Genomic DNA, 14,425 nt, shown 5'->3' with positions numbered 1-14,425 from the left:
AGCAACACATACACTATGAATTGCCATGTATTTAAATTGAGGAATAGACGCAGAATTTGTTAAAAGGAAACAAACTTTTTAGAACCAAGCAGCTGATGGTATACTTTTCATTTAGATAGATCTTTAAGGATTCTGAAAATGAATCATAAAAATATGTGCCATATTAAGATGTATTTGGGATTACAATGTACGTTTTCTTAGCATTTCCAGGCAATCATATTAAAAATCTTGCACTTTAAGCCACTTTTTAAATTCTAAGATACTTCCTGTTGTCTCCAGATTTCACTGAATTATATGATACCATCCGGGGTAGGGTAACAAAGGTATGGGGCAAAATAGAGATGGACATTACACTACATAAGAACTTTAAAGTAGAGTAGGATCATGTTATGATTCCTTCATTTGTGGTGGAGAAGATGCTCCTGGGTTTAACTCAAACCACTGGCCCTAAGGAAGCACAAACAATACATGGCAGAAATTTTCAAAGAAAGCCAAGGGCATTGGCTGACTCACAATTACGTTATTTCAATTTCTGGTAAATGCTGGCTGTGAGGGAACATGCTGCAGCTGTGGGGCTCTGGTCAGCTTTCTTTGAATGGGCACTCAGCCAAAAACAGTGAAGCCATCTCTGAAAAATGTGTTCATTTATTCTCTGGTACCAAAAACTGTGTGTGTTAGTGTTAGTGTGTGTGGACAAATGAATGTAAAGATTTTAGCACATCTCTGTAATTTCATGTATTGATTTCTCTCTTTGGACATGACTATGGCAGCACGACATCAGGCCCGAGCTCAGATTCAGAGAGAGAATGTGTGAGAAAGAGAGAAAAAGTGAACAACACCATTACACACTGCCACATGATAGACTGATACAGGAAGAGGAGATTAGAGAATGAAAACAGGAAATCAGGGTGATGGTGTGAGGGAGGATAAAAATAAAGAACAGAGGGAAAACAAAGAAAGGTCAAGGAGAGGATGAACTGCTGGTCTCAGATATGGAGCCACTCTCCAAGGGGCTAACTACTCGAGCCTGTTTCCAGTTGTGCTTCACATTTGTTATGAAACTCAATAAGGAGCCTGATCCTCATGCCAATTGGCCAATTACACAACTGATGGTTTCTCTAATAGAGTTAATAGAAAAGTAATTGGAGACAGAGAAAGGGAGAAAGACAAGACTTGTGAAGAGATGGAGAGCATTGAGGGCAGAACACCGAAGACGGCGTACAAGGGGAGGATGGGGTCAATCAACACTGATGTTACTGAAGTAGACAGAGTATAAAGAACCATGACATCCATCACAATCATCTGTAATATGTAGATAAGACATGACATGTACAGCTCTAACAAGCTGTTTGGGCTGATGTTACAGGAGGCAGGTGATGCTTGTTGCTTTAAATGAAGTTAATCAAGTAAAAGTATCAATATATCTCACTGAAGACATAAGAAAGGCTGTCACTTAAGTTTGATGTAGATGAGTAAGCCAGAAGAATTTCAAGAATGTAGATAAGCCGTTCTCCATGTTACAAAGAAAATAGTTGTGGTGTAATGGTATGAATAATGTAAACTCATTAAATCGGATATCATTCACAGTGTCGATACTCTGTGAATGTTATTACGTGAATTATTGTCGTTTTTTCCTTTTGAAGATTTCCCCCTGTACAGTCTGCTACGATTCTTTCTTTCATAAAAGATGTAAAGTCTGCTAAACATATAGATGTTACAAAAGGATGTGAGTCAGTCAGCAGTACAATAGAGGAGCACAGGTATTCAACACGTGTAAATATGTGGAGAGGTCAAGAGTGCAGTGATCATCAGGCAGCTCTAGTCTGAGTAAATGGTAAATGGACTTATACTTATAGAGCGATTTCCTCGTCTTTTGAACCGCTCAATTACACATCACATGCACCCATTCACACTGCATTCAAACACTGACAGCAGAGGCTGCTATCATATAATATTTAATCCCATTGATACACATTCACTAACCGCTGACTTTGTGGCCATGAGCAATTGAGGGTTCAGTGTCTTGCCCCATGACACTTTGGAGCTAGGATCAAACCACCAACCTTCTGATCGAAAGACCGCCAACTCAGTGACCACCGACCACTGAGCCACAGCCGCCCACAGAGTCCAAGGATGCGTCCCATGGGACCGCCAGGCTCTCCACCCTCTCTGTTACTGATATGAACCAATACAAAGCTGACAGCAGGCAGGAGATAAGACTGTCAGGCCAGAAAACTTGGTCCACTTTTACTATCAATAACAGAGAGAGGAACAGGCAGACAGATAGTAAGGGGGTGATACGGAGTAGCAGGGCAGTTTGTCTCTGAGAGAGACATCACTACTTCAAATATATACATGTGTGCACGAAATGGTTTGTGGAAGACCTGCCAAGTTTAGAGGAAAGAAAGCAGACATGCTTTTCATTTAAGGTTCCTTCTGACAGAGGGAAAGAAACTGTGGACTTTGAACTAGTGCGTCTCTGTGGAGGAAGGTTTTGTTGTAGGAAAAAACACAAAGATCATCCTCTTCAAACATTTTAGAAGAAATACAGAACAGAATTTCGTTTTTTTAAATATCTATAACAGGTTTTGAGTTTTGATTCAAACTTTTCATATTAAATGGACTCAGTTTGTTTTAATTGTAGGTCAAATTTGCTTCAACTATATTTTCTAATAACAAATCATACAGGGCTTCTGGTTATGGTAGTTTATTGGCTACTATAGTCTCTGTGAAGTTATCATGATTCCATGTAATAAGGCTGCAGTAGAAGACATAAGAAAGGCAATGAGTGATTGTACTGAACAAGTCTTGTAGGGCGAGAAACATATTTCAAGCGCCAAATTACAAGAGCCCCAACTATGGAGTCTAAAAATAAAATTCTACATGTAGGACAAGCTCTTGGACTTGAATACCAGATCATGAGTGAACAACCCGAGATGAGTAAATGACTGTCAGAGGTGACCAGGTAGAGAATTAATGCACTATCTTGTTCTGAAAAAATAATTCCAGGATTACTGGACACTGCAACTCTATAGTCTTTAGTCGTTGTTCAGAGGGCACACCAACCCGACTGATGAGGGACACCAAGGCATCACTGAATACCCTTATAATGAAGTTTTCAACTGCAAGGACAAGCAGGCAGTCATGGCTGCTAAAAAAAAACAGCAAGTAAGGCTCTGTTCAGACTTGGCAACAGGAATACACCAACTGAGGAAAAAATCTGACCTGACCTGTCAAGAACTCCCCAACCGAGGGATCAGACACAGAGTGAGTCACCCAACAGGACTGCTGGTAACACATAAAAAAACCCATCCACACGTTCAACATCTCAGCCTAAGTGCAGGAATTTATGAAGAAGATTCAGGAGGATACAATTGGGTGTTCAATACAAAAGGACACTTAAATACATGACTGCAAATCTATATAGCCAGGGTTTTGAACACTTTGGATGCTATTTTGGTCGCAATGTTCTGTCACATATATGCATATCTTTGCACATGTAGACATGTTTACACACGTAAACACATACACTACGAAATATACATGGTTATATTTGCTACCGAGCCAGATGGCATCAGCCAAGCATCCAACACCACTATCAGGAATCAGGGAGTTGTTGTTTTCTACAGGATGGATTCTTCAACTCCTGCATAAAACACATTGAAAAGACTGTTTCTTTTTTCATCTCCGCATCATCCCAAAAACTGGTTGGATTAAGCTTTTCCCTTTTATCAGGCTCCTCAAATAAGTCTCAAAAGACTTTCAGCTTGGTCCAAAATGCTGCAATGTGTCTGCCTGTTACATGGAAAGTTTAAATGTTGCCAAGTGCTTTGCTCAAGATGGATTAAAGTTGGATCACTGGAGATGATATAAAAGAGAGTACAATTTAGACCTGCTCTTATTATAAAGTATGTCAAATGTAGGATTAATTAACAGAACAACAGTATCATTCTTTCTACAACAAGCCAGATGGATTATGACAAAAAAATCTCTGTTTAATAATTTACAAAACATAACTCTCATTTCTCCCATTGTTTTTCCCCCTAAATTTCAAACTATAGTGCTAATTACTTTTATCTCCACGGATGACCTCTGCCCTCCTTTCCTCTGTCAATTACTGCTGTAATTAATCTCTGTTATACCTAAAGGACATGAGTTAACGTCTGACCTCTGAAAGCAAATAGTCCCACATCGGGAAAGACAGAGTATGTGTGTGATTTCGTTCTTGCTAAAGAAAGCAGATTTGTTATCCATGAGTGTGTATCTCTGAGTTACGCCAGTCTTCAGTTGCTGTAACTGACACTGACACTATAGATGCATGCTGTTAACACTGAATGCAAAAGCTAGAAAAGGTTATGATACTGCTTTTGTCTGCATTGTTTTTGTCATGCTGTTTTAATGATGGGAAGAAATCTCTGATAGATGTTTACCTGGCATTGATTCCTAACAGCAGGGAGACTAATATATGCCCTGGGCTGAATCAGGTCTGTTCCCTGGTCTGTGTTTGTGTGTTATGCAGTTGACTGCACTTTATTTGACTGAACGTGCAGTGCTGATAAATGTACTGTTAGCTAGGTATAGTGCATAGATACAGATAAACATCCTCCATCATGGCATAATGTAAATGAAACACAATGTAGTTTTATCTCATTGAAAACAGTAATGGTTGGTACAAAAGGTGTCAAATCAATGCTCTTTGGAATAACTTTGTGTTTTAATCTGATTATGGCTTCAGGGCCGGTTTCCAAACACACAAAGGCTTTGGCACAGTGCTGCATTGCAGAGAAAATTGTGGTTGCCTGGCATCACCACGTACTCCGTCATAAGACTGGAAATATGATAAATCCTCCTTAATCCAGTCTTCTTTCTGGACAGGTACTTCATCTTTATCAGTGCCCAATCACACCCAAAATCACTGGCTTGATTCAGAAGGTAAAAAAAGAAAAAAGTGGAGTTTATCATCTTTTATATGACATAGAATACATCTCTTTTCAGCCAACTCCACCTCTTCAGGCTAGCTGATAACTGCACCAGAGTAAAAAGGTCCTAAAGAAGAGCTAAAAGATATGGAGTCAGAGAGTAAGAGCAAAAGAATGAATGAATGCCACACATTGATGAAAGAGAGAGGACTGCAGCAGTGTGAAACAAAAAGAAAAACATCCAGGAACTATAAATGCTCTGTTAATCTACGGTGCTGAACTGGGTGAGTCTTCCTGTCTTGGGTGGGACTCTGGACAGTTGCTAGTGACTATACCATCTCACCCTTTATAACCAAAGATAAGACTGACTGACACGGACTACCCCTGCTGCTACTTACTCAAAATAAGCTAAAGGGACAGAATAACAGAAAAGAGTTTAAACAGGAGTATTGAGGCTAGAGAGAAAAACTAGGCAGAGAAGGGAGGATGGAAATAGAAAAGAGACAGATAATAAAAAACTGGCAGAAAGAGAAGGGTTCTATTTGCCGCTGGAAGATGGCAAAGACGACACAATGGGGAAAAAATGTAATATAGATTAATATAATAAATATAAAAACACATATAGAAAGTATGAACACCACAAATAAAGTTAGTAGTGCAAAGTTATCTAATGCAGGTTTGTCTGAATGGATAAAAATGTTCTTAGTCTTGTATCACCTTCATACAGAGTAACACTATGGACCCCTGAAATTAAGTCTTTAAGCACAAAATACAACCATAATAAACATTACTGCAACCAATTATTGGGATCCATTTTTGAGACCTACTGTGACCTAACTGGTTATTTGAGGGAGGAAATGTGGGAGTCAGGGGCCTTACACCGTATCAGCATGTCACATTCTGAACAAATGAATCTCACTTTGGTGATTAAGTAAAAAGCAGCCATGATATTAGGCACGTTAGCATATTTTATGTTTGCAGCCATCAAGTGGATATTCAAGACTCTCTAAATCATGTAAGCTGGGACAACAGAAAATTCAAGACATAGAAGACATATTTTCCAACTTATAATGAAAATCTTCTCAGTCTGAAATGCCTGGGTCAGAATGGAAATATAGATAGATAGATAGATAGATAGATAGATAGATAGATAGATAGATAGATAGATAGATTGATTTGTGGTGTGTACTTCATTTGTGATTGTGCATTTGAAGTTTTCACTTTGATTAGTTCTTATTAAATTAAACTAGAATAATTTGCAGTCATGCGACAAGAACTCCAGATATGCCTTGTATGTAGGCGTGTATGGGTGTGTGTCTGTTTCATTTAGCTTTCGTGGGCTGCTGCCTGACTGTTGTCAGAGCACAGCTGACTCTGTGTATCAGAGGAAGGGGGTTTCGCTGTGACCAGCTGTTAGTGTATTTTGCTCACAGTGGTTCAGTTGCAGACTCTTTAACTATCGTTTGGCTACTGCTGCTAAATTGCTGTTAATTTTAGTTAATAACCATAGACCTTTCTAGAGTCCCTGAGCTCCCTTGTCTCGTAGGTTCCCCTGAGTCGCAGCCATAGACGGTCTGCTGCTGTAGACATGTAAGACTCCAGCTGCTACAAGTACAAGTATTATCTGTCTCACAACTATCACCTCTCTTAATCTCATCTATCCCTCTTTCCAACCCCAACATGGTCGAGGCAGATGTCTGTTTAACATGAGTCTTGTATGCTTGAGGTTTCTGCCTGTTTAAGGAAGTTTGTCCTTGCCTCTGTCACTTGCTAAATGCTGCAAAGTGATCTACTCATGGTTGATGATTAAAATGAGATCAGACTGGTTCTTATCCTGTCTTGATGTTGGATATTTGTTAATAATATAACATTGAGTACTGTCTACACCTGCTCTGTTTGTAAGGCATCTTTGGATAACATTTGTTGTGATTTGGCGCTATATAGATTAAGATTGATTGATTGATTGATTGTGGGCCACCATTTCAAAATTTGTAGATATTCTGATGACATGTTTGTTTTAACAGAGCTGCTTCTCCATTACTTTGCATATTTGTTAGAAACTAATAGAAATGTTCTAACTTGCGCATCCTCTTTCAAGGTAGCTGGCTCTCAGTTTGTTTCAAAACGCATTTTTTCATTGTCAGAGCTTACAAAGCTTGTCAAAGTCTTGTATCAAGGCCTTTCAAACGGATGAGTGTTTGATGAAATGTTCACAAAAGGGACAGCAAGTGTTGAGACACTTGCATGTCAAACAATCAATCTTCTCGAAATGGAAATAAGATATCAAGGCAGTTTAAAACACAAAAGAAAACAAAAAACAGTCTGGCAACTTTGCCAATCACACAAACAATAATAACAAGACAGAAAATTAGAAACAACAGCTGGAAAGATTCCAGAATACCATTAGAGTACCAGATTCCAAGTGAGCTAATGTGTATTATCCCAGAGTAAAAACAGGCTAAAGCGTTGTGTTATAAAGTGCTGATGGTTGTCTGTGTTGAGACTCAGTCTGGTACCAGAGTATCAATCCAGAGAACTAGAGTATCAATTCAGAATATCACTCCAGACAATGAAAACATTTAGCAATTGTCTTTCCTGGAAGCTACTCTGTCAAGAGTCTGACTCACCCTAGCTACGGCCTGTTGTGACACAGACCATCCTTATCATGCTGCCTGTGTAAAGATTCCCATTCTAGATGACAAGATGAAAATGTTTAACAAGAAACATAGAGAGACAAATATTGAGACAACACTGACATTTTTATAGGATAAAAACTCACAGCAGCAGCTGAGCACAGCGCTCTAAAATCAATACACATGTCCTTAGTTTTAAGCTTGATTTAGCAAGTACTTCTCACACCTAGGCACAGGGTCCTCCTCCGCAAGCCGGTGATGTTATTTCACCTTCTCAGAGAAGGCTGACTAATAACCAAATCAACAGCACTTTTTACGATGTGTCTTGAGTTGTGATCATCATTTTGACAGCTGCTCTTAAAAATCAGTATCTATGTGCAGTAGAAAGTGAAGAAGACTTCATGGACATTAGGTGATGATGTCTACAGAGTCCCTATGACCTGCTGGTTTTATAGTTCATTAAAGAATGTAGCTGTATGCACCTCACATAGAGGTTATTGGAAATGTATGTATTTATGATACCATGCAGTCTGGTGAAATGATGTTAATTAATTGATCACTTGGTATTGGTATGCAGACTGAGTTTAGCTATCATTAAATCTATCAATAATACAAATGTTTTTCATGTAAAAACATTGGATGGAAGGATTCCTTCCACTCCTACATCTGTACTTTACTGATGATAGACTTGTTTGCTCATAAAGCTAGGCTCTTCATGACTGGAATCTGGAAACAGCTGTCTTCTAATCTCACCTGTAAATATAATGTATATCATATTCCAATCACTGGTAGATATGACACTAATGTTGATGTTCTCATTGTAACAGTAAGCATTATAAGCATTCCAATATAAAAACCTCTCGCCTCTCACTCTGCTCGCATATCACTCTGGTAAGCCCCTCCCACCAAAATGATGCATAAAACATGCATGCTAACTGTTGTCGCTGCACAATTTCTGTTCCATTCAGCATATGTCAGACTCAGAGGGCACAAACACTGACAGCTGATCAATATAAGTTCAAAAATGTTACAAAGTTTTAACTACTTTGTGTCACATAGTGACTGTGCTCTCAGCACCACTATGTAAAGACGATGATACAAGTGAGAGAGAGTGGAGTGAATGGGATGAGAGCTGTGGACAAAATGTCACGTAAAAGCTGCATGCTCCGTCCAGGTCGATCTGCTCTGTTTAGCTGACACATGCTGAAATGGAGCTCTATCTTAAAACTTAAAACTCGTCATATAGCTTTAGCAGAGTGAAGAGATGCTCCACGAAGGGATCTTAGAAGAGACAGATCCAGATCAGGAGTGCATGGCACTCATAGAATCAAGGGGTTAGGAGGTGAGTAAAGCAGACTGGAACAAGACCATTGTGTTCGTATATGTTTCTATAAAATATCTTGAATTCAGGAACCTGTTTACCTCTACATTCACATGCATGAAACAACCTTGTAAACTAGTAAACTACATCTGGACTGTCTCCCTTTGTATGCCAGTGGATCAGTTTTCATCCTGAAGCACTCAATTAAGTTCTTGTAAACTTCAAACCTTAAATTTATGGAGAAGGCCATTCCTTCTGTTCTGCCATTTCTGATCCAACTCACGATTCTAAACACAAAGTATCGCCTTTGGGCCGTTATGATCATAAAAACTGTAATGAACTTCTGCAACAATTGTTAAACCAATGTATGTCAATATGAGTTGGTAATAAAAGCTAGAGAGAGACAATAAAGTATGAGAACAAAGCCCCATGATGTGATATTAGGTCTCTGGAATACTCTGTTGCTTAATTTTAATATCTTAAACACGCCCACTCTCTCTTTAATGTAACCATAAGTTCATTGGTGCTTGTTTGGAAAAACTACTCCAATGCAACAGATTCATAATTGGGATGGGACAGACAAGTCTAACACGAGCACACACAAAAGACAAAACAGATCTGGAGATAAATGAGCTATGGAGGACACTACTGTATGAAGGGGGACATTGCAGATACAAGCAGCAGACTTCGTTTTAGCTGAATTGATGGCGAATACAGAGTGAAGAGAAAGATTACCCTTTGTGTTAGTATGTGTACTTGGGTTTCTTGTTGGCAAAAGCCCCAAATATGGAGGCAGAATTGGACAGTCAGTTGTACAAATCTCCACAGCTCAGTCAGATGGTCTACAACCCAAACTTAATCTTTCTCTGGGAGTCTGAGAAATATTACCAATCACAATGTAGTTACAATGTTGGGCTCTTATGCATTAATAGAATAATGCTTCTTTAAATGGATTCCAAATCTTAATTCAAACCCAACCTAACTTGGGTATGTAGTGGGAAATATGTTGCAGATGTTCCCTGCATCTGTTGTTCAGGCCCAAATGCAAAATCAATTGTACCTTTGGCTCCAAAGGTGCCCTTTATTTGATGTAGTCAATGGCCCACATGACCTACACGCTATATCAGCCAAGATTTTAAGCCTCTGCCGCCTTGTGAAAGTGTCACAGATGAGGAAAGAATTGGCTGACTCCTTTATTATTCCGCCTTTATTCGAGCTAGAGTACACAGCGATGCATTTTAGTGCTGTCAGGGGATTAAATAATAATCAAAATAATTACAGGCTCTGTGTTCACTTGAATGACAGTAATCACAAATTTTGTGAGAAGCTCAACATCACATGAACACAAAGTCAGTTTGCATACGTGGACTATTTCTACTTAATTATGTCCCCAGTTTTGAGTATGCTCTTTTCTTCATTTTAGTGTTGAACCTTTATCTTCCTCAGCACTCCCTACCACAGTTTAGTTCGGCCAAAGTTTCTTAGTTTCTTAGTTTTCACAGCTGGTTTGACAGAAGAGGATTTGTTGTCAGTGTTGTAGTTTGTAGGAATGATCAAAAAGAAAGTGGTACCAAATGACATTGGCAGCTTTAACAAACCTTTTCAACCGCTAAAAGAGTCAAGCTATATTAAGAGGAAAGGTCACACTTCAGTTAATGCAGTTAAGTGAGGGACATACCAGAGGACGTCTGTGTATTTATATATAGAGCATGTGTGCAGATCCTATTCACAATAAGTACAGAAGGAGTGGAGAGACAGATGGATAGACCACTTGTGATAAGTTCTTGGATGTGTGCAAAGATAAAACCATCCAAGCGATCTCATATGTTGTGCCATGTTTCCACATTAACAAAGCTGCTGTGGACAGTTGTATGATCAGTGATGTTTGATGTCTGAGTGTAATTAATCTGTTGACTTTTTCTGAGATTAATGAATCGACATTAATGTGTTATGTTGACAGCCTTAATCTTTTGCGATGATGGCACTGCCGGCACTAGTATAGCGCTCAGCTGTCTTGGTTAATATAACATAAAGACTGAGGAGTTTATCTTTTCAGCTTACATCTATGTTCATTATAGATTGAGAATCCACACAAAATGTAAGGAAAATTGTCTTCAAGGGGGGGGGGGGGGGGGGGGGGGGGATGAAATAGACTGCCATAAGTGGTACTGAGAGATGGTGGTGGTATATAAAAGCAAAAGCAAACTCAAGACCTACCTTTTTAGTCTTGCTTTTAACTGAGTTTTATTCTTAAAACAGTTTCATTTATTTATTTATCATCTAGTTCAAATTGTAGTCACTTTTTTTTTTTTTTTATAAATTTTAAGTATAGCATCTTATTTTCTTTTAATGGTTTAATATTTTAGAGTTTTATTATCTTACAAATGTATTTTATTTTGGTGATTTTAAATTCTTGTGTTAAGTTTTAACATCTTATTTTACCTCCCGTGTTTCTTCATTAAGATATCATAAGAGCGTTTCCTCAGTTCGTTCAGCAACTTATTTTTTACTTGTATTTATTTATTTTATTTTAATAGTTTTTAATGCTATTGTTGCATATATTGTGTTCTTCACCTTAGGATTGTACAAAGAGAGCACAGTTTACCAAAGTCAGATTCCTTGTGTGTTCAAGCATACCTGGCCAATAAAGCTGATTCTGATTCTGAGGATTGTGGGTGGGTTTTGGGTCGGGGCTGGGTTGGGATTAGGATGGGGGGGTCTTTTTATTTTTTATTTTTTTGTACAGCACTTTGTGTTACAATATCATAGTATGAAAAGTGCTTTAGAAATAAAGTCGGATTGATTGATTGATTGATATGTCTAAAAGGATGAGTATTTCATCTACAAAGCAAGATTGTCGGCAATCAGGCCAGGGTCATTATGTGATGGAGCAACAGAAAGGATAGCTGTTGAATATTGTTGTAGCAAAGTATACTGATTGGCTTGTTGTGATTTTACCCAAGCCATAACATTCCAAATTAACTTCAACAATACAAAGCCAGAAAGTGAAAGACATTGAAGGGTGTGTGGATTTCTAAGCATGTTTGTGTATTGGATATCAGTGTGACACTGCAGCACTAGGCCATTCAAAGATAATCATAGCCTTCAAGCATTGCTGAATTGGTCTACTTACGCCCTTCCAATAGCAGCGGTAGTGAGATGGTAACACAATGCACAGGAAGCTTACCTTTAAATACAATGATAATGTTTTCTTACACAACTAAAAAAAATCAGGGTAAGGATATTTTTTCTTAACCAGTTGTGCTTTTTAGAGGTGCACACTTAAATATGCATTTACTATGAATCTCTTAAGAAACTGGCTGTTATGCAATAAACCTGCAGCCAAATGTCCAAAGGTTGTGTTGGCAGTTGCCACATATAAGGGGGTATATTTTACTCTTAATAAAACAAAAACCTATGCACAAACACACACACACATGCACGAAAGCATGCACATATTACACAGTAACAGTAATTGTGAGTGATCCTCAAGACTCCACTTTAACTTATTGTTCCTGCTGTTGTTAGCCAGGAGGAGGCTTGGATGGGGAAACATTTGGCAGTCCTAACCCAGCTAAACACTTAAACTATTTGTTAGCAGGTATTCCCTTGGGTCTTGTTGTTACAAGGAAATGCACTGAAATCTGCCTTTAGGTGTTTTTGATGAGGATATTGTTGCAACAGTGCTTGCGGGCCCATCTGTCTTTATATCATTTTGCCTTAAGGTCATTGGCACATAAAGCTGTCAAGAGTTTTCCAAAAATAAAACGGTTCTTGCTTTCTTTGAAGCCTTCATAACTCTTAATAAGTAATTAAAAGACTTCCTTAATACTGTATTTAAAGCTGGGTTGTGGAAAGGAAAGCATGTGATTGTGTTCTTTTCTCTTCTGCTTTTGGATGCGGCTCACAGGTTTCCGTCTCAGCCGATTCACGAACCCATGAACACGCATGCTGTACTTATGCATCAGCATTACAGACATCAACAGGTGTTAATTGATGCTTTTCTGAACAGCATAACCTGTTATGATCTTTACATTGAAAGACACAAATAGTGGAAGAATACTGCTTTTTCCTCTTTGTTTGCCACTTCTATCTCTTATGCCACAACTCTGCTTTTGTCCTCTCAGTGCCTCTCCATTTCTCCAAAGCACATACATTTCTGTTCACCCTCAGTCCTTTATGCCTATCTATTTATTCTACACGGAAGTATACTAACAAAAGGGGCCTTTTATAAAACTGGATATGCAGATTAAATAAACAAATGTCCTCACCCCTGGGAAATAATGAAAACATTGCAACCTAATAAAAGTCTCTCATTCTCACTTGGACACTTTACTGCACACTCTGCTTGTATGCAAACATTATATGCCCAGCATGCCAGCATCATCAGACCACATAAGAGGAAAAACTCCACCAACCCTTCACTCTCCTCTCTCTCTCTCTCCTTTTCCTTGGCTTTTCGAGACTTGTGCAGGAGTCCAATCAGGATCACAGCGGCCCGAATGCCAGCTTTTTTGTTGTGGAACCGCCCCCTGGTCTGAGACATGCTGGGCACTTCTTCTGGTGCCAGAAGGGGTTCAGGTGACAACTGGTCCAAGGTCAGGCCGTTTCCAGGCTGCAGGACCTGCTTGGTTGTGGCTTTGCGAGGATCCAGCTTGAGCAGTTAAAGTCCCAATCTTAGATCTGGATGCTGTCTGGTTTAGAGACAGCTAGCTAGTTTCTGCCAAAGTACCTGTTTGATTTAAGGTCCTGGGTTGTTCGTTTAGTCTCTCTGTCAGAGGTTGTGATATAGATCTTATTGTAATCCAAAAGTTAAGATTAATGAGACACTTATAGTCAGACAGGTTGTCAGATCCAATAAAATCTCTGCTGTTCTTGGCGATGAGATCAATAAGCATTTCTTGTAATCCCCAAGGTCCAGAGTTGCACAGCTGTAGTCCAGCTCAAGGTGAACTTCTATCTGCATTGTGTGCCTTTGCAGAGAATCTGTGCATTGCAGCTCCATAACACATCAGGCTTCATGACGACAGGATAAAGGGATGCGCTGCAGGCTGCCTTGCAGGAACACACACAGTGATACTGCATCTCTCGTTCTCTATCTACCTTCCAACCTCTCCCTCCTTCTCTGACATGCTCTGCTTCTTCTTCCTCAGTGTCTGTTGCTGCTCTGCTACCTCTATTCTCACTGCTGAGCCCCTCCCTGCTCTGCCTTATAGGCTGGAGCTTTTCCAAAGACCGCCTCTCTCTCCACCTCCTTCTCTGCTGTGTGCCCCCCTTTATCTCTCCCTGCCCTTGTTTTTACCTTGTTAACAATTTTAAATTAATCTCCCTGACCTCGTTCTATCTATGCTTGGATTCATGATTTCACAGCCACACCTTCCTATTCTGTCTGACAAACACACACTGTGTGAGATCTTAATTCAAGCAGCCTACTGCTCGTGTGCACTTCCAAGGACACTGGAACTGAAGTGTTATTCTAAGAAATGAAACATGATTACGTGAGACCATGTGAAAAAAAAATACTTGCCCTCTTGTGCACACATACACACAAG

At 39.2% G+C, this 14,425-nt stretch overlaps 1 protein-coding gene across 1 annotated transcript in view; it reads right to left on the bottom strand.

Moving 5' to 3' along the window:
* Window positions 1–14,027, bottom strand: part of rap1gap2a (RAP1 GTPase activating protein 2a) — a 40,295-nt gene extending 26,268 nt beyond the window's left edge. Inside the window, exon 1 of the mRNA XM_034701029.1 lies at window positions 13,292–14,027. Coding sequence (XP_034556920.1) covers window positions 13,292–13,419 — 128 coding nt within the window. The 5' untranslated portion in view covers window positions 13,420–14,027. The remainder of the gene's footprint in view (window positions 1–13,291) is intronic.
* Window positions 14,028–14,425: the final 398 nt, after the last annotated feature.

Source organism: Notolabrus celidotus, chromosome 14 (assembly GCF_009762535.1).
Source record: "Notolabrus celidotus isolate fNotCel1 chromosome 14, fNotCel1.pri, whole genome shotgun sequence".
Classification (NCBI taxonomy): domain Eukaryota; kingdom Metazoa; phylum Chordata; class Actinopteri; order Labriformes; family Labridae; genus Notolabrus; species Notolabrus celidotus.
This window is presented reverse-complemented; position numbering and strand designations above follow the sequence as displayed.